Raw genomic sequence first — 27,367 nt, forward strand, 5'->3', positions numbered from 1 at the left:
TTGTTAAAAAAAAAAAAAAGTTGCAACTGATTAAGTCGCACACAGTGATACACAAGAGAGTGGAATTCATTCATTAGCTAAACTGAAAAATGAATTAAAAGAATGTGAAAAATTAAAACAAGTTCTAGTCCTATTTAAAGGAAGAAGGAAAGAAGATCAGAGTTTAATCTTCTATAAACAAAGAGGTCATTCATTGGAGACTGAGCACAAGCTACGATTAGAGAAGGATGGGGAAGGACATTCGCAATACCCTTTCAAAAGGAACCATTCCAGCATTTGCATCAAGTGATTTAGGGAAATCACGTAATAGGGATGGCTGGTCAGGGATCTAAACTGTTATCATCCTAGTTGCAAGTCAAGTGTAATAACCATTGTATCACCTCGTTCAGCTCCAGCCATGCTTATCCAAATAATCAAGCATATATACACAGAAAGAGCTATCAAGTAAGAAATAGATGTAACTGGACAAGTGCTACACAGACAAGTGGTTCCTAAGATGATCACTGGTGAGCGCAACATGAAATATGACTATTCATTCATAGAACACATTTTTACTAGCAATTACGATGCCTTGTGACCACTACAATTAAAAATACTGCTGTTATTGAAACTATGGGGCCATACTTGCAGCTGCTGTAGTGAAAACATTTTTGCAACTATGTTTTCTGAACAGTGTAATACAAAACATTAGTGCTTTGCGAAATATTTGATGTCAGTGTTAAGTTTTTCCACAAAATGACTGAGTTAAGCTTTGAGTGTGAAAGCCTTTGACATCCATCTTCTCGAATGCTTACTTACAGCTGCATGTCAACTTCAATAGAACTTACAGCTTCTGTGACATCTATTTTCAGCTGCCCGGACACACTGTTAGTTCTCTGTCAAAGATGGGTACATCAGAAACATTCACCATTTTAGACATTAGGAATTAGCAGAAAGGTTTTTCTGAGTTTGAGGCATTTGGCATTGTATGCAACACAAGGCCTCTGTGTGCCCATACCATGGGTAGGGTGATAGTCATAACAGTTTAAAGGAGGGGAGGTTTATCATTACCTTGACATCAACATCAAATGCAGAGCTTCGGTGGAGAAGAAGAGGGGTAAGAAACATACTATCATTTGCCAGGACATGAGTCCAGAGGCAATGTTCAAACTGATTAATGTAACTTGACTGAATAACAACTGAGACAACAATAAATTTACAAGTAAAGTGTGAACACACTTTAACTCACCTTGGAAAAGCTGCTGACAGTGTCATCATTGAATACTACACATATGCCCATTAAGAAAGCACAGATCCCCTGTACCAGTTCTTCATTTTCATCATGTTCATTTGATCCAACCTACAAGAACAATATGAATTTGTAATACTTTCAGTGCTACCAACGTAACTATAATAAATAAAGGATTATGTATGAGTTCAGCAGCTGGGGTTTACTAGTTCTCTAACAAGTGAAGAAATTTAAGATGTTCTGAAATTTCAGTTTAAAACTATCAAGCACTTCACATCTTATGAACTGCCTTATGTTTGAAGTTAATATGCAAATAATATGTACTATATGCATGATTCTAAAACCTAGAATAGATCCAGTAAATAGCAACAGAGTCAAGAATATTTTACACACCTGTGCTGTGAGGTAGGGAATACTCGTGGCAATGCTCACAAACTGTTTAACTGCCAGAGAACAATGGGCTAGCCATGTACTGAGCAACATCAAAATTCCAAGTTTCGACTGCACTTTGCCACACTGGAAAATAATAATAATAATAATAATAATAATAATAATAATAATAATTTTCTTGTTACTTTTTTCAAAGCTACAGAATTTCTTACCATCTACTGTATTTCATTTACTGGAATAAAAGGCTTCACAATACTAAATAGTTGCTTTCAGTCCTGTTGTAAACCATATTTGTACAATGAAATGACAAAATGAAACATTCAATAATAAAAATATTGACTGTGTTACTATTACTAAGATTAAATTTTTTACCGAAAGCCAACCAAGACAGATGCTGTTACACAGGCAGTCATGAAATATAATGCTGCAGTATTCCAAGCCATGTCAATCCACACGTGTGAAGTGCCTCTTAGTAGTGAAGCTTAAATGACTGAATGTGTGATTATACAGTGTATAACATGTCATTACAGTTATGATCAGGAATTTGTTATCACAGTTAATAAAAGTATATATTCCAAGACTTACCAAGCGGGAAAGCGCCGGCAGACAGGCACAATGAACAAAACACACAAACACACATACAGAATTACTAGCTTTCGCAACCGATGGTTGCTTCCTCAGGAAGGAGAGGGAAAGACGAAACACACACACACACACACACACACACACATCCATCCGTGCAGGTGTGTGTGTGTGTGTGTGTGTGTGTGTGTGTGTGTGTGTGTGTGTGTGTGTGTGTGTGTGTGTGTGTGCGTGTGTGTGCGTGCGCGCGCGCGAGCGAGTGTACACCTGTTCTTTTTTTCCCCCTAAGGGAAGTCTTTCCACTCCCGGGATTGGAATGACTCTTTACCCTCTCCCTTAAAACCCACATCCTTTCGTCTTTCCCTCTCCTTCCTGAAGAAGCAACCATCGGTTGCGAAAGCTAGTAATTCTGTGTGTGTGTTTGTGTGTTTTGTTCATTGTGCCTGTCTGCCGGCGCTTTCCCGCTTGGTGAGTCTTGGAATCTTTGTTTTTAATATATTTTTCCCATGTGGAAGTTTCTTTCTATTTTATTTAAAGTACATATTCCTTCACATAGTGATATCAGAGGCAGATTTTATAACACTTAGACCAGTCGAGCAGACAAAGGAACACACTATTTTTTGTAGAAACAAACCTTACATTTGATTTAAAAGAGGAGAAATTGTTACAAAATGGTTTATGTTAGACAGGCCTTCATTAATTTTAATAGGCACAAAATATGGTGACACTGTACTTTGCTATTCATCATGTAAGTATCATCTGATGATGCAGCTTTATGCCACAAAACCAGTTGTGTTTTAATACACAACAATTTTACCAAGTGTTTGCACAATTCTTCCTAACATTATGTCTTTCAATAGTTGCAGTTGCCCTGAATATAAAATATTTGCAACTGGGAACTGTTGTCTTGGATGCATCACTCAAGTGAGCATCACAAATTTGCTCTTGTTGAGACTGTGTTTTTGTTTTTGCTTCGTTGTTCTTTTGCGAACATATCATGCAGCAAACAACATATTACTTACGTAATACATCTTATAGTTAAAACAAAATGTAAATGCACACAAGACACATAGTAGCTGATAAAAAAATTACAGCAGACAGCATAATCTCAGGCAACAAATACAATTCTTTCAGGTTACTGGGTAAAAAATAAAGAAAATTAAAAATACACTAATTTGTTCTGAAGTGACATTACCTTCAAGTTGTATGACAGATCACAAAAGATAAAGATTAAGAAATACAAACATACGACAGTTCTGCCTGGCAGTCTGTGAAATGGTACTGAAGTTCTGTACAGGAATATACATTCAATTATATATCTAGGTTTTAAAAAGTCAAATTACAATTTTTTAAGTTGTTGCATTTTTCTGGTACAAAGATAGTGTCAATATTAGAAGGAAATTGGTGTTTCAGACCAACACATATACACATGAAATGAAATTAATTATTTGGTAGCCCTTGTCAATAAACAACTTGCTATAAGTGTAATGAGACTGCCACAAGCTGTAGACAAATATAAATATAATAATCAAGCATTCATTATTCAGTTATCCCAGTTGGAGGCCATTTAATAGAAAAAAATATTACAAATCCAATACCAACTGGGAATTAAATAAAAAAGACCATTTTCTGTACATTACATGGTTTCTGTGTCTCTCAGTGGATGTCCAAAAGACTTTAACAGTGCACACTTGTGATTTAAAAGCATTAGCACAAATGGCACACAAAACACCGGAGATGTACGCTGATCAGCCAAAACATTATGACCACTGCTGCCTACAACATTGTATGCTGCCTGGTGGTGTTGTGGATACATGATGCAGTAACAAAAGTATCTAAGCAAAGCAGACGCAGGTGGGGGATCACCGTAGCAAAGATATGGGGAGCAAATGGGGAAATCCATTGAGATAAGTGACTTTGGCAAAGGGAAAATTATTATTACACAGAGCCTGTGAAAGAGTGTCTCGAAAATGGCATAGCTGGTCGAATACTTACATGTTACTGTTGTGAGCATGTGCAGAAAGAAGGACGACGACACTGAAAATTCCAATGTGCACTAAATGTTTGGATATCCATGACTCTTCACAGAACATGACGTTCAGAGGCTGGTGGGAGTGATATTCTGCTATGGGAGACATTCTCCTATGCTTTAATGAGACCTGTGGTGGTAGTCGAAGACAAACTGACAGTGCATCTCTTCATGTTTGATGTCTTCCCCCGACAGTGGTGTCCTCTTTCAGCAGTATAATTGTCTACGTCTTGGAGCCAGAACTGTGCTACAGCGATTTGAGGACCATTATAGTGGACTCACATTGATTTCTCAGTGACCTGTTCCTGTGGAACCCATCTGGGTCACTATCGGGCACCATCACAGTGTATGCAAATAAGCGACCCATTAGTTACACGAATTACATGACTTGTGAGACGACATCTAATGCCACGTACCTCCACAAACCTACCAAAAAACTGTCAGATCCCTGATAAGCAGAATCAGTGACATACTTGGTTCCAAAGATGGACAAACTACCTATTAAGTATATGGTCATAATGTTTTGGCTCATCAGTGTATACCATCAAGGGCATTGAATTGATAACTGTTAGAGTGGGGAATCTTATGAATATACTATAACCTCTAGAAGAAGTGTACTCTGAAGTCACCTACCTTAATGTGAAGCAAGCCGAACTGAATTGTGCAATGCAAACGGATCTGCTATTGCAATATATGAATATGTTACGATCTCTCTAAATATTTGATGATCTGCTATTGAAATATATGAATATGCTATGATCTCTTTACATATTGGACTTCAATGAAGCTCTGCGTAGTATTTTATAGTTGTCGCTATTTCACATCAAATTGTTTGTGCAATTTTTCAATTTTTTTTTTTTTTTACCTCATTTCTGCCACTGACTTAAATGGTTCCACAATGCAAATCATTTATATAACACCAATGAAGTCAGCAGTTGACTTATTGTTAACAACACACCCTATGTCAAATTGTTATTCCAATTTATGGATTTTACATGGCACCAACAAGCATGTTGATAAAGAATACACATATAATTACAGAACTAATACCACCTGTTCAGTGGCTCAAAGTGAAGATTTTTGGCAAATCTGTGATACAGTGATATACTCCATCCTTGATGTGGTCAAGGTGTATTATCAAATTCTGCTTGCACCCAATGACATTGCTAAAACAGAGATTTGGACACCAATTCATTTGTACAAATTGACACGTGTTGTTTGGCTTATGTAATGAAGGGCAGGCTATTTGAAGGTTTGTGTATGAAATTACTAAACATTTAGTGTTTTGTTAAGAACCTTGTACACACGGACATTGTGGGATCATCATTACTATCAGAAAGAAATCTTCAAAGTTCAACATCAACAGACTACTATTTACAATCACTAAAATTTTTTTCAATGCCAGATGCAACAGCAATCACAACTTCATGAGGATGGGTCACATATTTTAGAGTATTCTAGCACATAACGACTGACCAAGGAATTTTATTCAAATTACCATGTTTGTTTAAAAATTTGGCAGTGCTACTGGAAACAAAACTCATTCCAACTACTGTGACCCAGCTGCTAACAGCATTGCAGAACAGTACTCCTCTAGTTAAAAAACTGCACTTATGGAATGTCATAGTGCACTACGTAGATGATGCTAGGAATGCACATGTATTTTAAAGAAGATTGAGATCCAACAGGCAACGAGATGCCCTATAGATAATGGGAGAACTTTTTGACAACATATCAGAAAATGTCACCAAAGAATCAGAGTTTGCAAGGCAGTTGTGAGCTTTAAAGTGGTAATTAGGAACAGGGGTATGGTTTCTGACAACCATTCACTGAAAAAGAGCTGCAAATCTGCAAAAATGTTTCAGTATACCACGATGCTGTCTGTAAACTGCTAAAGCCACAATACTATGAACCATAAGTCATGTCCGTGCACAGAGACAAAACCTATGATGATATGGATGAACTAACAGTTGCACTATAAGAACACAGATGTAAAACTGGTTTTCACCCCCAAATGAAAACACAATAAAGCACATCCACAAGCAAGATGTCATTAGCAAAGATTGTCCTTCACCTGCCATCAGCACTAGCAATGCCAAAATGCATGTACTATACGACAAGTCCATTCATTCCTATACAACGTTAAGACAACAGGGTGGGAGGAGGTGGGGGTGGGTAGCGAATGCGGATGACTATTTTATTGTCCATTTTATAACATCAGTCTTTTTTATATTAACTTTTTCCTCTCTTGTTCTCCTCCTGTTTTACCTCCACTTTAAAGGAAAATGCCTTTTTGTTGCCTCTCCAAACCTTTATATGTGTGTATTTAATTTTGAAATTAAAAACTGTATTAGCTGTACCACTTGCCTATAGTAAATATAGTTGTGGAAATGTCTATTTCCTGCTCTTCACACACAAATCACCTGAATTACAAGACATCACTGAAGCTTTTTTATGACATAATTTATGAGTAAGTTTACACTTTTATTTTCTCCTCAATGCATGCATATTACAGGGCAGAATACTAGAAAGACCTCAAACTGTAAGTGCTACAGACTGATTTGTCTGTTAGAAGCCTCAGGAAGCTGCTATAACAACATGAAACAAAGACTTTAGTGGATCAGTTCTTGTTAGCAAGATTTTTGGGAAAAAATGGCAAAATATTAGTGATGTAATTGTTCTCATTAATGAAAGTAAAATATTTCTAGGTTAAGATATGAGCACATGTTGACTAACAAGTAACTAGTGATTAAAAAGAAGCAGCAAAATGGTATAGTCAGTACAAAAAAAAGAAAAAAACCATTAACCTAACCTAAATTTTTTTGAATACTCTACAGAGGAGGAGGAGGAGGAGGAGGAGGAGGAGGAGGAGGAGGAGAAGAAGAAGAAGAAGAAGAAAAGAAAATATTTTACCTACAACTTAAGTATGAACTAAGACTTATTACAGTTAATGCTGAAAATGCATGTGACATTGCAATTAAATTACTGTGAGAAAATACTTCTAAAATACCTGCTGTAGCAATGAAGTGCACTGGTTTAGTAAGGACACAGGAGGGTTGCCGATGCTAGTTGCAAGCATTACCCTCAAAAGCTGCTCTTTTTGTGCAGGATTTTCAACTAATGCATGAGCAAGAGCCACAGCACTGAACCAGTTTGAGAGTGGATCAGCACTGAACATCCCTCCACAAAGTAGCTGACCAGTTGTTAGGGTGCTCACTGAAAAATAAATTACGAAAATTGCTTTTCAGTGTAAAATGAAAGCAAGACAATTTTAATTTTATGCAATAATGATCTTACATATACTTGCTGCCTGGACTCCAACCAAAAGTGAGGTACTGTTGGTGCTGCACTCCTATTTACAGCCAAATTTGACTTCCTCTGCTTGCTAATTACTTTGATGTGCATTTTTCTGCACCTATGCTGTTATGCCATGGAATTTACATTCAAAAGATGTTTCCAGGCTCTAGCAGATGTGGTATTACTGAATTTGTTGTCAGACTTCAAGTCTGATTTAAATGAAACCTTCACTTTTACTTCCCAAGTTTTCCAATATTATTTTTCTGAAAGGCCTCCTCTATGTCTGCTTGTTTTCGTCTTTCCCTCTCCTTCCCTCTTTCCTGAAGAAGCAACCATTGGTTGCGAAAGCTAGTAATTCTGTGTGTGTGTTTGTGTGTTTTGTTCATTGTGCCTGTCTGCCGAGGCTTTCGCGCTTGGTAAGTCTTGGAATCTTTAACCATTTGCTGATTATGCTGTGTTGTACAGAAAGGGGTCATTGAGTGATTGTAGGAGTACACAGGATGACTTCGACACAATTTCTAGTTTGTGTCACGAATGTCAGCTGCCTCTAAACGCAGAAGAATGTAAGTTAATGCGGATGAATAGGAAAACCATCCTGTAATGTATGAATAAAGCATTAGTATGATGCTGCTTGACACAGTCACACCAATCAAATATCTACACATAATGTTGCAAAGCAATACGGAATTGTCAGTTGGTTGTAGGGAAGGCGAGTGCTCGACTTCATTTCATTGGGAGAAGTTTGGGAAACTGTAGCTGATCCATAAAGGAGACAGCTTATAGAACGCTAATTCGACCCATTCTTGAGCACTGTTTGAAGTGCTTGGGATCCCCAACAGGTCAGGTTAAAGGAAAACATCAAATCAATTCAGAGGTGTGCTGGTAGATTTATTGCCAGTAAGTTCAATAAGGAGGCCATTATTACGGAGATGCTTCATGAACTGGAATAGGAATAACTGAAGGGAAGGCAGTACTCTCTTCGCAAGGTACTATCGTGGAAAATTTAATGAACCAGGATCTAAGGCCAACTGCAGAACAATTTACTGCTACCAATGTACATTTTGTTTAAGGACAATGAAGGTAAGATGAGAAAAATCAGGGTTCGTACAGAGGCTTTTAGGCAGTCATTTTTCCCTCACTCTATTTGTGAGTTGAACAGGAAAGGAAATGAATAGTAGTGCTATGTGGTACCCTCTGCCATGCATTGTATGTTGGGTTGCGGAGTATGTAAGCAGATGCAGAAAAGTTTCTTCAGAAAACAAACAAAAGTTGCAAAAGCTACAGAAGCTATATAATGAGATTTCAATATTACAGAAATTAATCATTTCCTTTTCCTTATAGGTGTACTGATTCACTTGAAAAGAGCAGTCACTAAAATGAGCGGACTAATGCCACTCCTATGGCAACAGTGAGGTGAGGGTTGCAGAGTGATGGGGGGAGGGAGAGGGGGGGGGGGATAAATAAGTGTAACTACAAATGAAACGCAGTAGAACAGAATGACCAGTATATTGTTTTGCAACAATTAGTACTCCATTACTCCTGTTCAATAACATTACAACAAACTTTGTTACAAAAACTAACAAACTATTACCTTTTTTCATAAACTGTGGCCACTTTTAGAATAAATGGTATATAATTGAGAATAATGCTTATAGTCTACTTTAATGCAACTTTAATTATGGCTCCTAGATTGTAGAGGAAGAAAAATGACAGCTCAAGAATATATCTCAGTACTTACTCTCAGATGTAGAAGGGAGGAGAGTTTGAACCAGTTGTGCTTGACCAACTTCATTTTTAAATAGGAAGCACTGGAAGCAATACAGCACGGAACAACGAAGTATGAATGGTTGTTTCTCATTCACCATGGACATCAGGAGGACAACTATTGCAGGCCTGGAAAAATAAGAAAGTAGATTTATTATTTATTTTTTATCCATAGGATCATTGACACACACACATGGAATATCTCACTACATTATGTGAGTAATACATTACATTAGTCGTATTCCAAGTATCCTGTAGTAAGAGATCTCTGGGATATGGGTAGAAGTTAAGGACCTACATTTTATTTAAGTGCAATATAATAATACAATTGAAAATTGTAAATATTATCATACAGGATGTACATGAAGTCCAGGAACACTTTCAATTATTTATTGCACACAAACTAAACACTGAACAGATGTCATACATTTTGAAGAGAAACTCTTAAAGTCTCCCCCCCCCCCCCTCCACACACACACACACACACACACACACACACACACACACACACACACACTTGATAAGCAAACCACGAGTAACCCGGCAGCCATCAATACGGTAATCGAGTTCTTGTCATACCCACCCAGCATGGCATTGTCGACTAGCAGTCGTTTCCTGTATTCTTTCCCGGAGCTCTGCTAAATCACGTGATTGAGTTGGTACATACATCAGATCTTTAATGTGTCCCCACAGAAAAGAGTCACACAGAGTGAGATCTGTTGATTGGGGAGGCCATTTCATGAAACAGCTGTCCCCTTCTGTAGCACAGCCGAACCACTGGTGTAAAAGCTCCATGTTCATGTACCCACGAACTTCACAAGGAAAATGGGGTGGAGCCCCATCCTCCTGAAAGATGAATGGAGAGTCTGACTGCATTTGAGACATCGTCCATTGCTGCAACATGTCCAAGTAGGGATATCCAGTGACAGTGCTCTCAGCAAAGAAGTATGGCTCATACAGTTTTCGACGTGACAAGGCACAAAAAACATTCACCTTTGGGGAATCACACTCAAATTCAATGCATTCATGTGGATGCTTTGTAACCAAGATTTGACAATTATGCCTGTTCACTTTCCCATTGTGAAAAGTGGCTTCATCACTAAAAATTAAGCAATCAACAATGCCATCCCCATCCTCACTCAATTGTTGCAACTACGAACTAAACTGAAAATGCTTGTCTTTGTCATTGAACTTCTGCACTAGCTCCAATTTGAATGGTTTCATAGACAGCTTCTGTCACAAGACTTTCCACACTGTCATTGGAGCCATTACGAGTTCATGGGATGCACAACGCACCAATTTCTTCGGACTCCTTATGAATGCCTCTCGTACGCACTAGATGTTCACTTCACTCACACTGGGACGTCTGATTCTCTTTGCCGGGACGTCTGATTCTCTTTGCTAGGCACAAGCAACGCGTCTTAACAAATTTGTTGTGCCAGTGGTACAGTGGTAAATGGCCTTCCTTGTTGGTGGCCTCTTCCCGTACTTGGATCTAAACATCTGTTGAACAGCAGTAATACACTTGTTTCTGTCAAACTCCAACACACAGAAAGCTCGTTCCGCACCTGAACTCGCCATGTTTGTGACTAGTGCTGACTACTGGCAAATTACCAAACTGCGCTGTGGCAGTATACATGGGGGGGGGGGGGGGGGGGATTCAGGGTTTCTCTTCAAAATGACATATGTTTGATATCTGTACAATGTTTAACTCTTGTGCAATAAATAATTGAAAGTGTTCCCAGACTTTATGTACACCCTGTATTTTAGTTCTCTTATTAATTACAGACTAACATAATAAAACATTGTCAACAGGTTCTGTGGAGACACTCTTTAATGAAGTACAAGCAGTTACCTTACACAAAGTTTTTAAATTTTGTATTAAACTCAACCATGTAACCTTTAAGAAATGTAATATGGTCTGGCAGGCTGTTGAAATCATGTGTACCCATGAATCAGGCCTGATTCTAAATTAATGTTGACTTCTTGTAATCTTTATAGAGGTTAGTTTTGTTCACAGTATTTTATTCGTGCTTTGCACTACTTACTGACATCGGAGAACTAGTGGTAATCAATAAAGACACTAGAATGAGATTTTCACTCTGCAGCAGAGTGTGCCCTGATATGAAACTTCCTGGCAGATTAAAACTGTGTGCGGACCGAGACTCGAACTCGGGACCTTTGTCTTTCGCGGGCAAGTGGAAGTTTCAATAATGACTCTAATTAGTATATGTATAACATAGCAGCTGATAAAATACCAAGTTCTTTAAAGAGATCTCTAAAGGAAATTTGAGAATTAACATCAGACACACTGAACAGCCAAAACATTACAACTACTACCCACTGCAAGAATGAATGCTGCCTGGTGGTACTAAGGGCAGATGAGAGGCAAAGAAACGAGAAATCATTATAGTGATGATGTAAGCCAAAAATGGAGAAATCCACTAACACAAGTGACTTCAACAAAGGGCAGATTGTAATAGCCTGGAATCTGGGAATAAGCATCTCGTAAACAGTACAGGTTGTGCACTGTATGTGTGCTACTGTTACACACATCTATGGAAGATGGTTGAAGAGCAATGAAATCATTAAGTAGGCGATAAGGTGTTGGACAACCACACATCACAGAACGTGCAGATCAGAGGCTTACCTACAGAGAACAATACAGGTACAAGTATTTCATAGCACGATGTTGACCACACATTACTGAACATGGGGCTTCGCAGCAGACGACCCTTACATGTTCCCATGGTTACCCAATGACAATGGTCAGTTACAACTTCAATGGATACATGATTATAAAGATTACACCTGGGACCGAAATGTACAGCCTTATTGGATCAACCACGTTTCTTGTTATACCTGGACAATAATCTCATCATCTGGACATACTGTCATATGTAAGAATAACTGCTCAAAATATGCACTGCACAATGGATTCAGGCAGCTGGGGGCAGTGTTATGCTAAGGGGAACATTCTCCTGGGCTTCCAGGGGACTTACAATAGTATCTGAAGGTACTGTATCAGCTGTAGACTATGTGAATATTACTAACCACCTGCATGCAGCCCTTCACACTTAATGTCTTCTTTGATAACAACAGAAACTTGCAGCAGCGTAATTGTGTCTCAATGCCAGAATCAAGCTAAAGCAGTTTGAGGAGCGTTACAGTGAACTCATGTTAATGTGTTGGCCACCGAATTTGCCTAATCTGAAACCAATGGAACAGATCCAAATTTGCCTAATGTGAACCCAGTGGAACAGATCCAGGATGCTATTGGTACCAGTTCTGCACCCGCAAACAACCAGCCTCTAAGTTATGGAAATTGCATGATCTGTGTGTATATATCTGGTGCTACAGGCCTCCAGAAAACTACCAAGGGCTTGTCAGATCCACACCATACACATTTGCTGCTGTATCACACTTCAAAGGCTATTAATGAAATGGTCGTAATGTTTCAGCTCATCATTGTACAAGTTCTATAATAAACTTCTGTAGTCTGTAAATATACCCACCACCCAGAAGTATACTGTAACTCATTAGTTAGTGAAAATATGGAAAATAAATTTCTTAACTTGTAATTCACCTATAGCAGTAATCACACATACTGAACATGTAGCTGAAGGGTCTCTCCATCTTATTTATGGAAAAAAAAAAAACATTTTCACTTGCGCCACCTCAGATTTGGATGAAACTTGGGTGTATTTGTTCTCACTACTCAGATTAGCAGCTGTCTCCTTTTTTCAACATTTGGAAGTTTTGTTGTTTTTAACATGGTGCTGCTAGAACAAAATGACACTTATGTTCTGAAAATAAGTTACCATTTGTTTTTGTTTTTGTGTAATGTAATATCTTGTACTGACATCTTTCATTAACCTGACACGTTCCACATCATTACGAAGTGTCGTATTCATGATCTATGGAACAAGTATTAATCTAATCTAATCTAATCTAACAGTCAAAGAAAGAGCCAAACAGGTGGAAACAGCATTCAGACTATGCAACACCACTTAGAAATCCAAAGCCCCATCTTATTACGCCAAACTGAGATACTTCAGTACTGTAGTCAAATTTGAATATTTATATGCAGCAGAGGCACGTTTCAGGAAGGGACTCTCAGAAACAGAGAACAAATTTCTAAAAATGATTCAGGGGCTGAAAACAAGAATCAGTGTTTCAGTTTACATTTTACTTGATGTCAAACAAGGAATTACACAAAATGTATGAAAAGATCGCAACCACAACAAAGAAAAGAAGGTTGGCTTTCTGTAGCCCCTTACAAAATGAAACCAAAAAGGGTTGCAATTACAATTTTGACTCACCAGGAGAACAGAAAGACAAGTTTCATGCATGAAGGAAGTACATCAGGATCTAGGGAAGTGTGGGGATCATTGTAGAAGATATAGTAAACAAAGAGATATTCAGAGTAAAAATAATGGGTGTGGTGGATCTAGCCAACAAGAAAACAAGAACACCACAGGGACTATTCATGGAAGAAGATTGAATAAGTCAGAGAATGTAGGAATGCTGGGGGAAGAGAACAAAAGTGACTGCAACTGCATAATTGAAGCTGACAGGTGACGGTAATAACCAAGAATTTTCTTCTTGTGGGATCCACAACCTCAACAAGTTTTAAGAAAGAGAACAATGCTGAAACAGGCCACGATATCTGTATTGTCCATGCTATTAGCTAATTTCGACTGTTAGTCATTTTCAAGACTTATCACAAGCCTCAAGCTTCACATCACATTTGGCTAAACAGTTTGTCCAAAACTTGTCATCAGTGCCCTGATGAAAAATCAGCATGCTAATCTCAAGGGTTAGGACGAAGGCTGTCCCCTTATGTAGAGCAGTTTATAATGTATTGAAGTCTGCCTCCCTTCCCCACCATTTAGGGATGAGGCCTGACAGTTTACAAAATTTCATCACTCTTGTAACACTGGAATCAGCATCTGCGAGGATGATGGGCAGATCTCCAATGAAACTGAGGGCTGCCCTAATATGAGTATATACGACACACGTAGCCAAAATAGGCTTAACTGAAAGTGGCATGCTGGAAACTTCACAGAGTGGTGTGTCCTCCTGCTGGAGGAGGAAGCCATGTGTTAAAGGGTTATGTCCGATGTGCAGTCTGGTAAGCAGAACCTCCTACTACGATCAGGCTGACATGAAGTCCACCATGCCTTTGTGGTCGATTTGAGAGACTGCAGTTTGTTTTCTTTCACCTGCAACCACTAAGTCTCCCACTAACACACGATGCATCTGTCAGAATGTAAGATGATGGCATGCAGTGGCATGGGACATTTATGGACAGCACCATCCCAAGATGTTTTCTTGGTGGCTTTGTCGGCCATGTTGTTTCCCTGTATCCCTGGTCTGAAAAGCTCCAATCAATATCTGAATTCCCTCATGATGGACAGCATCTAACTTCTTGAGGAAGGAAGGAAGAAAGGGCTGGTCAGTAGAACATGCTGCCATAATCTAAATGTGATCAGACAAATGTCTTATAAAACTGCAGGAGGAGGGACCTGTCAGCTAAGGCATTTCAAAATATTCAATGACTGGAAGCCTTTTGTTCATAGTCTTTCAGGTCTGGGAGCCAAGATAGTTTCCAGTCCAATAATAAACCCAAAAAGTGCAGTTTCTTGAAAATGTAAAATATTGTCCCCCATTGTGACACTGGTTGGTTTAAACTTTGACAATCATGGTTAAATTGACACATGTAGTCTTCTCGGGTGAGAAACGAAAACCAGCTGTCCTGGCTTAGGTTTCCAGCCTCCCAATCATCAATTGTAGCTGCCTCATTACCATTACATGATCCGATGAAGAGTAGAAAACTGAAAAGTAATCCACAATCAAAGAGCGTTTAACAGGGCTCCTGACTGCAGAAGAAATGCCACTGATAGCGATGGCAAACAATGTGACACTGCCTTGGGGGGATCCCATTATCTTGAACATAGCAGTCAGACAAGGCATCATCAACGTGATATCAAAAACACTGGTCCTTGAGAAAGGATTGGAAAAGAAATAGCAGACATCCACCACACATCCCATACATGAAGTTGGCGAGTGTAAGAAGGATTCTTGTATCGCTATCTCCAGTAGAATTAAGTTGTCAAGCGTGGAACGGTAGCACCTGAAACCGCACTGTGAGCAGCTCAGATGATCTCTGAATTCAAGCAGCCAGACAAGGCGGCAGTTGACCATGCGTTCAAGGGTCTTACCCATGCAACTAGTAAGGGCTACACTCCGGTAACTGTTATGGGTGCTTCGGTCCTTGCCAGGTTTCCGGAATGGAATTAATATTGCCTGCGTCAAAGTCGTGGTATACTGTCCATCAAACCATATCTGACTAAAACAAGAGAGAAGCTGTCCCTTTGCATCAGGGCACAGATGACGAAGCATGGCATAATAGATCTCATCGGGTCCTGGAGCAGTGTCTGTAGCTGCAGACGAACCTGATTCCAGTTCCCACATAAAGATTGGAATGTTGCAGGCTTCCTCATTATGCGAGAGGAAATTGAGCTTCCTAATCTCTGCAGTTGTACGGAACACCTGAAAAGCAGGAGCTTGTTTGGATAACATAGTAACAGTTAAGATGTGTTTTCTGGCATGTACACCAAGAGCCTATTACGTGACAAGGACGCAAAGGGACATGTACTACCCTTGCCTGAAATCCATCTCATTGAGTCCCAAACTTGCACAGTGGAAGTGGACTCATTAATGAAAGTCGCTAACTCCCTCTAGGATGCCCTCTTCCACTCTTATCACTTGCCTTGCATGTGCTCTTGCAGTTCTGAAGGCATGAAGGTTTTCTGTAGTTGGACAATATTTGAAGTTCCACAAATATGTTCGTCTGGCTCTGACTACCAATCGACAGTTGTCATTCCACCCAGGTACAGGCCATCGTCTGAGGTGGTTACTAGACCAGGGGATGGACTCTGCGGCAGCCCATTGGATCTCCCAAGTGATATGGGAGGCTGTCTCCTCTGGGCAGTCCTTTTGTTCAAAACTATCCCATCGACTGTACTGAAACCAATTTACCCTTTGTATCACCCAACTGCGTGGTCTCCTGTCAGCCCCCGTATTAGTTGGCAGAAGGGATCCACACTGGGAAGTGGTCAGTAGAATATAAATCTGTAGCCATTTCCCACTGAACTAAGTCTGCAATAGCTGGGGAACAAAAACAAAGGTCAATGGCTGAAAAAGACCTTGCAGCTGTGGAAAAGTGTGCCATTTGACCAATGTTCAGAAGACAGATATTCTCAGAATGGACGAGTTGCTCATCCGACCCCTGGAGCAAGTGGTAGCTGAGAACCACAGCACATTGTGTGCACTGAAGTCCTCCACGAGGAGGAATGGGTGTGGGAGAGCCCAAAAGAGTTCTGCCAGTATGTCTGTATCCAAAGCATCATTATGTGGAAGATACAAAGAACACATTGTGATGTTAAAGGGTGCAAGAACTTTCACAGTAACTGCTTGCATGGTCATGGTAAAAGGACAGGAGAGGAGTTGCATCTCTCATCAATAAAAAGAGCCAATCCACCTTTAGCCCTGTCTCCAGTAGTATTGTCTTTCCTGTATAGCGCAGGTGTGTTGGTGACTTTAAGATGCATTTCCTGTAAGCAGATGCAGTACGGTTTCTCTTGGGCCAGGAGCTGTAATTCTTCCAAATGTGAGCGATATCCATTTAAATTCCACTGCCAAGGAAAAGTACCTGTGGAAGCCATTGTTTAGCGATGGTTGTTCTTTTCTTTCTCCCTCTGAGGTAGTGATTTACTAGGGAGATCAGGGGAATGTTAGCCAGGTCCTGGCTCTCCAGTTCCTCCGATTGGAAGTCCATATCCTCAAGAGCATAGTCCTCATCAGAGAGGGAGAGAGCTTGCCAATCCAATGCTTTCTTGGACTGGGAACTACTTCTTGAAGGACATTTTTCTTTACTGATGGGAGGAAGTGGTTGCCTGGGTTGTGGGGATGGCTTAGTTGGCTTCTGATGGTGAGTAGTAGTATTGGCTTAGGTCATATGTGGCTTAGGTGGTAAGCCGACAGCTGACCACTTCCAAATGACCCCTGTTTCAAGTGGAGCTTTTCCCGACAAGTGCATGTGCCCGTACTTTAATCTGTGGTCTGAGTTTGCGTGGAGGCATCACACTTCGCAATTCGCATCTTAAGGGCTGATGCAAAAGAAGTAGCAAAAACTGGAGATTGCATAGCTCTGAAAGCTTTTTTAGCTTCACCATAGGGTATGCACCTCTCGACTTTCAACTCCTGAATTTTCTTTTTTTTCATTGTAAACCTCTCACTGTCTGCTCCACACGGGGTGATCCCCAGAGTAGTTTACACACTTCGGAGAAAGTATACAAGAACTGCCTGATCCGTGAGCAGAGCCTCCACAATTGCCACACGTAGCCCTCCCATTAGTGATGTGGCCAAATCTTTGACATTTGTAGCACTGCACTGGGCTAGAAATAAATAGCTGAACCTTAAGCAGATAAAGCCTACAAGGATATGTTCAGGTAATTACAGAGTACTAAACATTAGAATAAATGTTGCCGATTTTTTCCAATTTGCCACTGATTCTCCACATATAGTTCTGCACTTTTGTGACACCCATACTTTTCCATTCTTCACCTAACTCCACAGGGTCCAACTCCATTGTATCGGAGCATGTAACCACTACGTTACTAAAGTTAAGGGTGTTATGCAACTCGGACCCGACTCTGTAGTCACCTAACACCTTACATACCAGGAGCTTAAATATTTGGGTTGAATTAGTAGCTTCAACTGAAAGTGTTCCATTATGAAGTCGTTTGACACTGTTTAAAGATCCAGCAATACCTCTCAGTGGCATATGAATATAGCAGGAGGGGACCTTCTCAAAGGTTCCCCCTGTTCGCTTGATTACAATGAAAGTGTTATGTCACACTAATGCCCTGTTACTACGATTCTGAGACTACTTCTACTTCTACATCTACATCTACATACATACTCCGCAATCCACCATATGGTGCGTGGAAGAGGGTACCTCGTACCACAACTAGCATCTTATCTCCCTGTTCCACTCCCAAACAGAACGAGGGAAAAATGACTGCCTATACGCCTCTGTACGAGCCCTAATCATTCTTATCTTTGTGGTCTTTCCGCGAAATGTAAGTTGACGTCAGGATGGATGGATGGATATGGGCGCTCAACAGTGTAGTCTTTAGCGCCCGAACGGAAACAACAATGGACAAGTGTCACTAAAATGCAGCAAGTGCTAAAATAGGACTAAAATTAAAGGTGAAAGACCACATAGGCAGTTTGCACGTGAACAGTTGCAAAGTAGTATGCAGCACATAAAGAGGATAACTGCAAGAGAATGTAGATGAAAGGGTTAAAATGAAACACATAGCACATGTTTGGAACTGGCCTATTACAAGTATAAAAAGGTGTGGTAAGCTACTCGGCAACACACTAAAAATTCCAACCTAAAATTTTTGGCTGAAGACCAGAAACATCACAGTACCTTAAAACTTTCTTGACACTCGCCTCGTCATCGGCTAGAATCGAGGGCAGATCCCCACTAATATTAACTTCCGCCCTGACAGAATGATATAAATCACACTCAACTAAAATGTGGCGTACAGTGATTCGTAAGCCACAGGCATCACACAGCGGGGGTTCCTCTCGCCGTAGTAAGAAGGCATGCGTAAGAGGACAGTGCCCCATGCGAAGATGTGTAAGAGTCACTTCGTCACGCCTAGGTGACCGGCAAGAGGAACACCACGGCTGGATGGTGGGTTTGACCAACCGCAGCTTATTTTCCCTCATCGCCAGCCATTCCTCCTCCCACAATTGCATATACTTCTGCCGCAGCACAGAACCAATACCTTGCAAAGGAATAGAACATTGTGTCACCTCCGGTAATCTGCAGGCGTCCTTGGCAGCTCTATCAGCTTGTTCATTTTCCCGTATGCCCACATGCCCTGGCACCCAGCAAAAGGACACTTGCTTGCCCTGTCGTTGGAGGATGTACAGTTGGTCGTAAATCAGCTGTTCCAACCTCTCCGCTGGGTACAGGTTCTGCAGTGACTAATGTGCTCATTGAGTCAGAGCAAATTAGAAAGTTTTTGCCCTGAGTACACCGTATCTGCTCCAATGCCTTCAGGATCGCATGAAGTTCTGCGGAAAAAACAGTGTATTCCCGGAGAAGGCGAATCCTGATGACACGTTCGGGGAACACTACTGAGCAGCCAAGAAAATCCCTGTTGGGATCCATCAGTGTATACTACTGTAAAATCATGATGCCTATCTAAAATGTTAAAAAATAAAGATTTGAAAGTAAAATCTGATGTACTATCTTTCTTAAAATTTGCCAAATCTAAAATCAGTCTGGGCCTCTGGAGGAGCCAAGGTGGGTATCTGCTCCAACCTCGACATGAAACATTAAAACCGGCCATATCCATCTCTAAAATGCAATCCTTTGCACGAATCCCATAGGGCGTTGTTGCTCATTGCCGGTTGCGAAAAAGCCTTTCCAGTGGAGGCCAAGCAACAGTGTTGTATGCAGGCGTGTATGGTGTGGATAATGTTTTATAGGCCTGGCACACCATTAGTAGACGCCGCCAGAGGTGAAGTGGCGGTTCACCTGCCTCTGCACACAGGCTCGATATGGGGATCGTTCTGAACGCCCCAGTGGCTAGCTGAATCCCCTCATGGTGCACCACATCCAACAGCTTCAAATAAGTGGGTCTTGCAGATCCATACACCGTGCATCCATAATCAAGCCAGGACCGCACGAAGGCTCTGTAAAACCGGAGCAGACAAGTCCTGTCTGCTCCCCATGTGAGGTGACTAAGACATTTTAAAATAGACAGCGCCTTAAGAGACCATTCTTTTCAGTTCCTTAATGTGTGGCAGCCACGTAAGCTTAGAATCAAAAGTGAGGCCCAGAAACTTCACCGTGTCTTTAAAATTCAAAACGGTGTCCCTCATCCTCAACTCAGGCAAGTCAAAAATTGAACGAGAACGGTTAAAAAGAACACACACCGACTTATCAGTTGAAAATTGAAAACCACTCTTCTGTGCCCAGTCATCCAAATGTCGGAGAGTGAGTTGCAACTGACGAGTCGTCGTTGCAAGGCTTGAAGAAGAGCAAAATACAGAGAAATCGTCCACAAACAAGGAACACTGCACAGGACTTTTCACAACAGACGTAATACTATTAATAGCAATAGCAAAGACCGTCACACTTAAACCATTACCTTGAGGGACACTGTTCTCTTGTTCAAAGCGACTAGACAGTACGTCTCCGACTCGGTACCGAAAATAACGTGGCGACAGGAAGGACCGAATAAAATGCGGAAGACATCCACGAAAACCCCATTCGTGGAGCTGCCTGATGATAAGATGCCTCCAAGTAGTGTCGTATGCCTTTTCAATGTCAAAAAATATTCCCAACAGGTGATGCTGGCGCAGAAAAGCCTGTTGTATGGCCGCCTCCAGAAGGGCCACGTTATCAAAGGTGGAGCGACACCTCCTGAACCCACACTGAAAGCGACTAAGGAGTTGTCTGGATTCTAACATCCAGACAAGGCAGCGGTTGACCATCCGCTCCAAGGTCTTTCCCACGCAGCTAGTGAGGGCAACACTACGGTAACTACCCGGGCACGTGCGGTCTTTCCCAGGTTTTAAAAGAGGAATTAAAATTGCTTCACGCCACGAGTCAGGGAAGTGACAGGCTATCCAAACTAGATTAAAAAGTCGGAGGAGGATTTCTTTATTTCTTCCTGTGAGGTGCCACAGCATGCTATAGTGGATTCTATCCTGACCAGAGGATGTATTACGAGCCCCACTCAATGCAGAAATCAGTTCCCACATGGAAAATGGGCAGTTGTACTCTTCTGTATTGGGTGAGCTGAAGTCAAAACTGCTACTCTCAGCAGCCACTCTGTGGGGCTGGAAAGCTGGATTCTGACTGGTGGTTGCAGTAATAGCTGCAAAATGAGCCGCCATAGACTGGGCAATATCTTTTGGGGTTGTTTGGAGAGTACCATACCACATTATAGCAGCCATAGGGCACCTCCCACCTCTCCTAGAAATCCTTCTGATGGTCTCCCATACAATGGATCTTCGCGTAGAACGATTAATGGTGTTAAGGAATTGCTGCCATGAGCTCTTCTTGCTCTCTCGTATAATCCGACGACACTTTGCCCTCGCCACCAGAAAAGCTGCAAGGTTCTCTACAGTTGGCCGGCATTTGAACCTACGCAGAGCTGCCCGCCTAGCCCTGATTGCACAGCGGCATTCGTCGCTCCACCAAGGGACAGACTGCCGCTTCGGTTGTCCCGTGGACTGTGGGATGGACGCTTCACTGGCGCGGTGGATCACTTCAGTAATATGATCCACCCATTCCTGGACACTGACCCGATGTTCAAACTGAGCGAGTTGACTATACAGTGCCCAGTTGGCTCTACCGAGCACCCATCGAGGCGGTTTCCTTTCTGGTTCCACTGCATGTGGCAGGTGAATCCGGATGGGGAAGTGATCCCTGCCATGTATGTCATCAACCACTTCCCATGCACCAGTGTGGGCGATGGCTGGAGAGCAAAGCGATAGATCAATGGCAGAGAACGACCCAGTTGCAATGCAAAAATGCGTGCTTTGACCTGTATTTAGCAAATAGGCACTGGTAGACAGAAGAAGCCTCTCAATAGCTCTACACCTGGGGCAAGTACTCATAGAGCCCCAAAGCATATTGCGTGCATTAAAATCACCACAGAGGATGAAGGGGTGGGGGAGCTGAGAGCCTCTTCATCAAGCACATCATGTGGGGGCAGGTAAAGCGAACATACTGTTTGCATATGGCGCACATGTACTAATATTGCAACTGCCTGTAAATCCGTCGTGAGGGAGAGAGGCGAGGTGTGGTAGTTGGTGTTGACGAAGATACCTACTCCTCCTCCTCGAGCTCTCTGTCCACTCAGGTCGTCCTTTTTGTGGAGGACATAACCACGTAGCTCTGGGGTGTATGTTTCACTGAAATTAGTCTCTTGCAGACGTACACACATAGGTCTATCCTGAATCAATAGACGCAGTTCCTCCACATGTGTCCTGAACCCTTGCAGGTTCCATTGTAGTATGGGAGCCATCACGGTGGTTGTATTTTCTGCCTCTCTTTCCGCCAAGGTGGGGAGACTGCAGCGGGTGGAGGCTCAGTCTTGGGGCGAGATGATTGCCCCATATTCTCAGACTCCATCAGCTCTGGGGAAGAGTCTGATGAAGCGTCTAGCGGGACCACATTAACATGATCCGAGGGTTTACCAGCCGATTTAATCTGTTGGTGCTGCTTCACATGTGCTTTCCTTTGTTTAGAGGGCTTTGCTGGAACCGGAGCTGGGGCGTTTATGACCATGCTGGGCTTTGGAACAGCCTTAGCAGTCTGAGATGCCTTGGGCTCTTCAGTGGGAGCTACTGCACCTTTCTCTGCTGTTCTAGGAGGGGCTACAGGCTCTGATACAGTTGCTGCCTTGCAAGTGTACTGACATGTGCACGTGTTCGTGCCAACACTAACAACCTCCGTCTGTGTAGATGCATCGACCTTCAGAGGCGGCTTCTGAACAATGGAAGCAAAGAACGTAATGAATGTGGGGGGGCTGCATGGCCTTAAAGATCTTTTTGGCTTCACTGTAGGGGATACGCTTAGTTGTTTTTATTTCTTGTATTTTAACGTTCCTCTAGGAAGATTCTACAGTCCCTACTTCAAACAGGGTGGCTTTCAGAACAGTTTATACATCTGACAGGCGACGAACAGTCAATTCCGTCATGGGCAGCCTTACTACAGTTGCCACACATCGCTTCTCCCGTACACCCTAGAGTTGTATGCCCAAAACGCTGGCACTTAAAACAGCGCATTGGGTTTGGGACATAAGACCGGACGTTTAGTCGAAGAAATCCTGCCTTGACGTGTTCTGGGAGTTTGGGGGTATTGAAAGTAAGAATGAAGGAGTCTGATTTCACCAGGTTCCCATCCACCCTTTTCATGATGTTCTGAACGTCAACAATTCCCTCCTGAGCCCACTCACTATTTAATTCTTCTACAGGAATGTCCACGAGATCCCTACAGGTAACAACACCCTTACTAGAATTCAGGGTGCTGTGAAGCTCTGTATCGATAGTGTATTCCCCCAAGCTTTTAGCTGTTTGAAGGTTAACTGCTTGCTGAGCAGTTGATGTTTCAACAAGTAGTGTCCCATTCCGTAAACGCTTCACTGATTTTAAAGTTCCAGCTATTCCTTCTAGACCCTTTTGGATATAGAATGGCGAAACCTTTTCAAAGGAACCCTCTTTCCTTTTTATAATTAAAAACACATTCTGGTTTTCAGTATGTGCTTTGTTACTCTGAACTGCTGTACGTTTGCTGACGCTGGAGTCAGGAGGACTGGCTAACCTAGCCCTCTTGTTGGATTGGGCGGTAGTGCCTACCAGCGGTCCACCCATCCCACAGGCCAGCGAAAAATTAGAATGAGGAAAAGAGGAAGAATTCGTGGTATTCATGGTCGTCCCACGAGCAGCTAGGGAAACTTACGTCCATCCAGACAGAGCCCCGCATGCCTGGATAAGCCTTGTACAACTGAGGTGCGGCAGGTTCCCCAGAGGCTAGCGACTGTTCCACCTCAACAGCCATGCATCTTATCGGCGTGCAGCACACCTTAAGATTGAAGGGTTTTTTATAGAGGTATGTACCGTCCTCGCGATCCAGGCAACCAAGCCAAGATCCCCGGTCGGTCCCTAAGAGACACAACGTTCCACCGTTGCGCCAAACGGTGGTCGCTGAAGCATGCCCAGAGTTTGCGGTATCAGCAGACTGGCAGCGCACACCAGTCCACAGCTCGAGGACCCCGGGTTCACTAAGCCCGTACCCAGCAAACGAATGCTGAGCCCCCTGAGGGAAAGTTGGCGTCAGTAAAATTGTACTGCAGTCAGTCTCAAATGCTGGTTCTCTAAATTTCCTCCGTAGCAATTCACGAAAAGGATACCTCCTTTCCTCTAGAGACTCCCACCCGAGTTCCTGAAGCATTTCCGTAACACTCGCGTGATGATCAAACCTACCAGTAACAAATCTAGCAGCCCACCTCTGAATTGCTTCTATGTCCTCCCTCAATCCGACCTGATAGGGATCCCAAACACTCTAGTAGTACTCAAGAATAGGTTGTATTAGTGTTTTAGCGGTCTCCTTTACAGATGAACCACATCTTCCCAGAATTCTACCAATGAACCGAAGACAACTATCCGCCTTCCCCACAACTGCCATTACATGCTTACCCCACTTCACATCACTCTGCAATGTTACACCCCAATATTTAATCTATGCGACTGCATCAAGCGCTACACTACTACTGGAGTATTCAGACATTACAGGATTCTTTTTCCTATTCATCTGCATTAATTTACATTTCTCTATATTTAGAGTTAGCTGCCATTCTTTACACCAATCAGAAATCCTGTCCAAATAATCTCGTATCCTCCTACAGTCATTCAACGTCGACACCTTTCCGTACACCACAGCATCATCAGCAAACAGCAGCACATTGCTAACCACCCAATCCAAAAGATCACTTATGTAGATAGAAAACAACAGCGGACCTACCACACTACCCTGGGGCACTCCAGATGATACCCCTACCTCCGAGAACACTCACCATCGAGGACAACGTACTGAGTTACATTACTTAAGAAGTCTTCGAGCCACTCACATACTTGGGAATGAATCCCATATGCTCATACCTTAGTTAGGAGTCTGCAGTGGGGCACCGAGTCAAACGCTTTCCGGAAGTCAAGGAATATGGCATCCGTCTGATACCCTTCATCCATGGTTCGCAAGATATCTTGTGAAAAAAAAGGGGCAAGTTGTGTTTCACAGGAGCGCTGCTTTCTAAAGCCTTGCTGTTGCATGGTCAGCCACTTCTCTGTCTCAAGGAAATTCATTATATTCGAATTGAGAATATGTTCGAGAATCCTGCAACAAACCAATGTTAAGGCTATTGGTCTGTAATTTTGATGATCCGTCCATTCTACCCTTCTTATATACAGGCATCACATGCACTTTTTTCCAGTCGCTCGGGACTTTATGTTGGGCAAAAGATTCACGATAAATGCAAGCTAAGTAAGGAACCAATGCAGTAGAGTACTCTCTGTAAAACCCAATTGGAATCCCATCAGGACCTGGTGATTTTTTTTTATTTTCAAACAATTCAGCTGCTTCACAACCCCAGGGATGTCTATCACTATGTCCTCCATACGTGAATCTGTACGAGACTCAAACGGCGGTATGTTTGTACGATCCTGCGTGAAAGATTTCTCAAATGCTAAATTTAAAATTTCAGCTTTCATTTTGCTGTCTTTCGTTGCCAGGCCAGACTGATCAGTCAGTGACTGGATGGAAGCCTTCGACCCGCTTACTGATTTTACGCAAGACCAAAATTTCCTTGGGTTTTCAGCAAGATCTTTTGCTAAGGTATGTCGGTGATAGTGGTTGAATGTCTCATGCATCGCTCTTTTTACAGCAGCACGAATCTCTAGTAACTTTTCCCTGTCCTCATTCTACCGATCTTTCTTGTACAGCGAGTGCAACTGCCTTTGCTTCCTGAGAATTCTCCGAATTGCGCTGTTAAACCATGGTGGGTCTTTTCCATCCGTAACCCACTTTTTGGCACATACTTGTCCTATGCGTGATTTACAATGTGTTTAAAATTTGCCAATAATTCTTCCACATTCATCGTACCGGAAGTAAATGAAGTCGATTCATTTGCTAAGTGGGATGCTAACAACTGCTTATCTGCTCTTTCTAGTAAGAATACTCTCCTAGCCTTCGTGACCGACTTTTTAACTTTCATAACCATAGTCATAATGACATCATGATCACTAATCCCTGTCTCAACACTGACACTGTCGATGAGGACTCGTCTGTTCGTGGTGACTAGATCTAAAATATTTCTGTTACCCGTTGGCTATCGATGTAGCTGCTCAAGACAGTTTTTGGATAATGTGTTCAAAAGTAATTCACACAACGGCTTGTCTGTACCACTTGTAATGAGTCCATAGACATCCCAGTCTATACTAGGTAGGTTGAAGTCCCCTTCTGTGATACAGAGTGTAGACTCCCTTTGAATGATTCTAGAACTGTCACGGTGGAACCTGCTGGCCGGTAATAACACACTCACACTCTACTTCGACCTCAGTAGACACAATATTTTTGTCAACTGCAATGAAGACACCACCTCCTACGGTGTCTAATCTGTCTTTCCGATATACGTTCCAACCCTCACTAAATATTTCAGAACTTCCTATCTCAGGGTTCACCCAGGTCTCAGTCCCGAGCATAATTTGCGCGCCACACGCTTCCTGGAGGGCAGTAAATTCAGGAACTTTATTCCGAACACTCTGAAAATTTACTGCTAATATCTCGATAGCTGAAGTGTCTTTACACTGAGTGCGTCCTGATTTCCCTGCCTGGACGTCGACTGGTGAGTGTTCAACAGGACACTTCGCACTACTGCCTAGTCTAAAAAAAAACCTTGTGCATGCCGCAAGTACTCTGCTACCAGAGTAGCCGCTTCCTTTGTGTAGTGCACCCCTGACCTATCTAAGAGCGTCCTCCAATTCCCCATCCAACAGCACAAGTCTAGAAATCTGCAGCCAAGACCGTCACAGAGTCGACAAAGCCTCTGGTTAAGACCCTCCACTCGGCTCCAAACCAAAGGACCCTGATCCACTCTGGGAACGATGCTACAAATAGAGAGCTCTGCTTGCACCCCACATGCGTGGCCAGCAGTCTTCACCAAATCCGCCAGCCGCCTGTATGAACTGAGGATCGCCTCAGAACCCAAGCGACAGACATCACTGGTGCTGACGCGAGCAACTACTTGCAGATGACTGCAACCCGTACGCTCGATAGCCGGAGGCAAGGTCATGGATGAGGCCCCCCCTGGCATACAAACCGAGTGCACATGGGATTTCTTTCCAGCCCTGTACGCTATTTCCCTAAGGAGCTCCATCATTCGCCTAATGTTGGAGCTCCCAATAACCAGCAAGCCTTT

The 27,367-nt window shown here is 42.2% G+C and overlaps 1 protein-coding gene across 2 annotated transcripts in view; it reads right to left on the minus strand.

Moving 5' to 3' along the window:
* Positions 1-27,367, minus strand: part of LOC126336906 (general vesicular transport factor p115) — a 204,152-nt gene that overhangs the window by 75,643 nt on the left and 101,142 nt on the right. For both annotated transcript variants that reach the window (XM_050001034.1, XM_050001033.1), the window contains exons 8-11: positions 9,265-9,419; positions 7,240-7,445; positions 1,622-1,744; positions 1,229-1,339 (exon numbers count right to left, since the gene is read on the minus strand). In XM_050001034.1, coding sequence (XP_049856991.1) covers positions 1,229-1,339; positions 1,622-1,744; positions 7,240-7,445; positions 9,265-9,419 — 595 coding nt within the window. The remainder of the gene's footprint in view (positions 1-1,228; positions 1,340-1,621; positions 1,745-7,239; positions 7,446-9,264; positions 9,420-27,367) is intronic.

This window comes from Schistocerca gregaria, chromosome 2, assembly GCF_023897955.1.
Source record: "Schistocerca gregaria isolate iqSchGreg1 chromosome 2, iqSchGreg1.2, whole genome shotgun sequence".
NCBI classification, from domain to species: domain Eukaryota; kingdom Metazoa; phylum Arthropoda; class Insecta; order Orthoptera; family Acrididae; genus Schistocerca; species Schistocerca gregaria.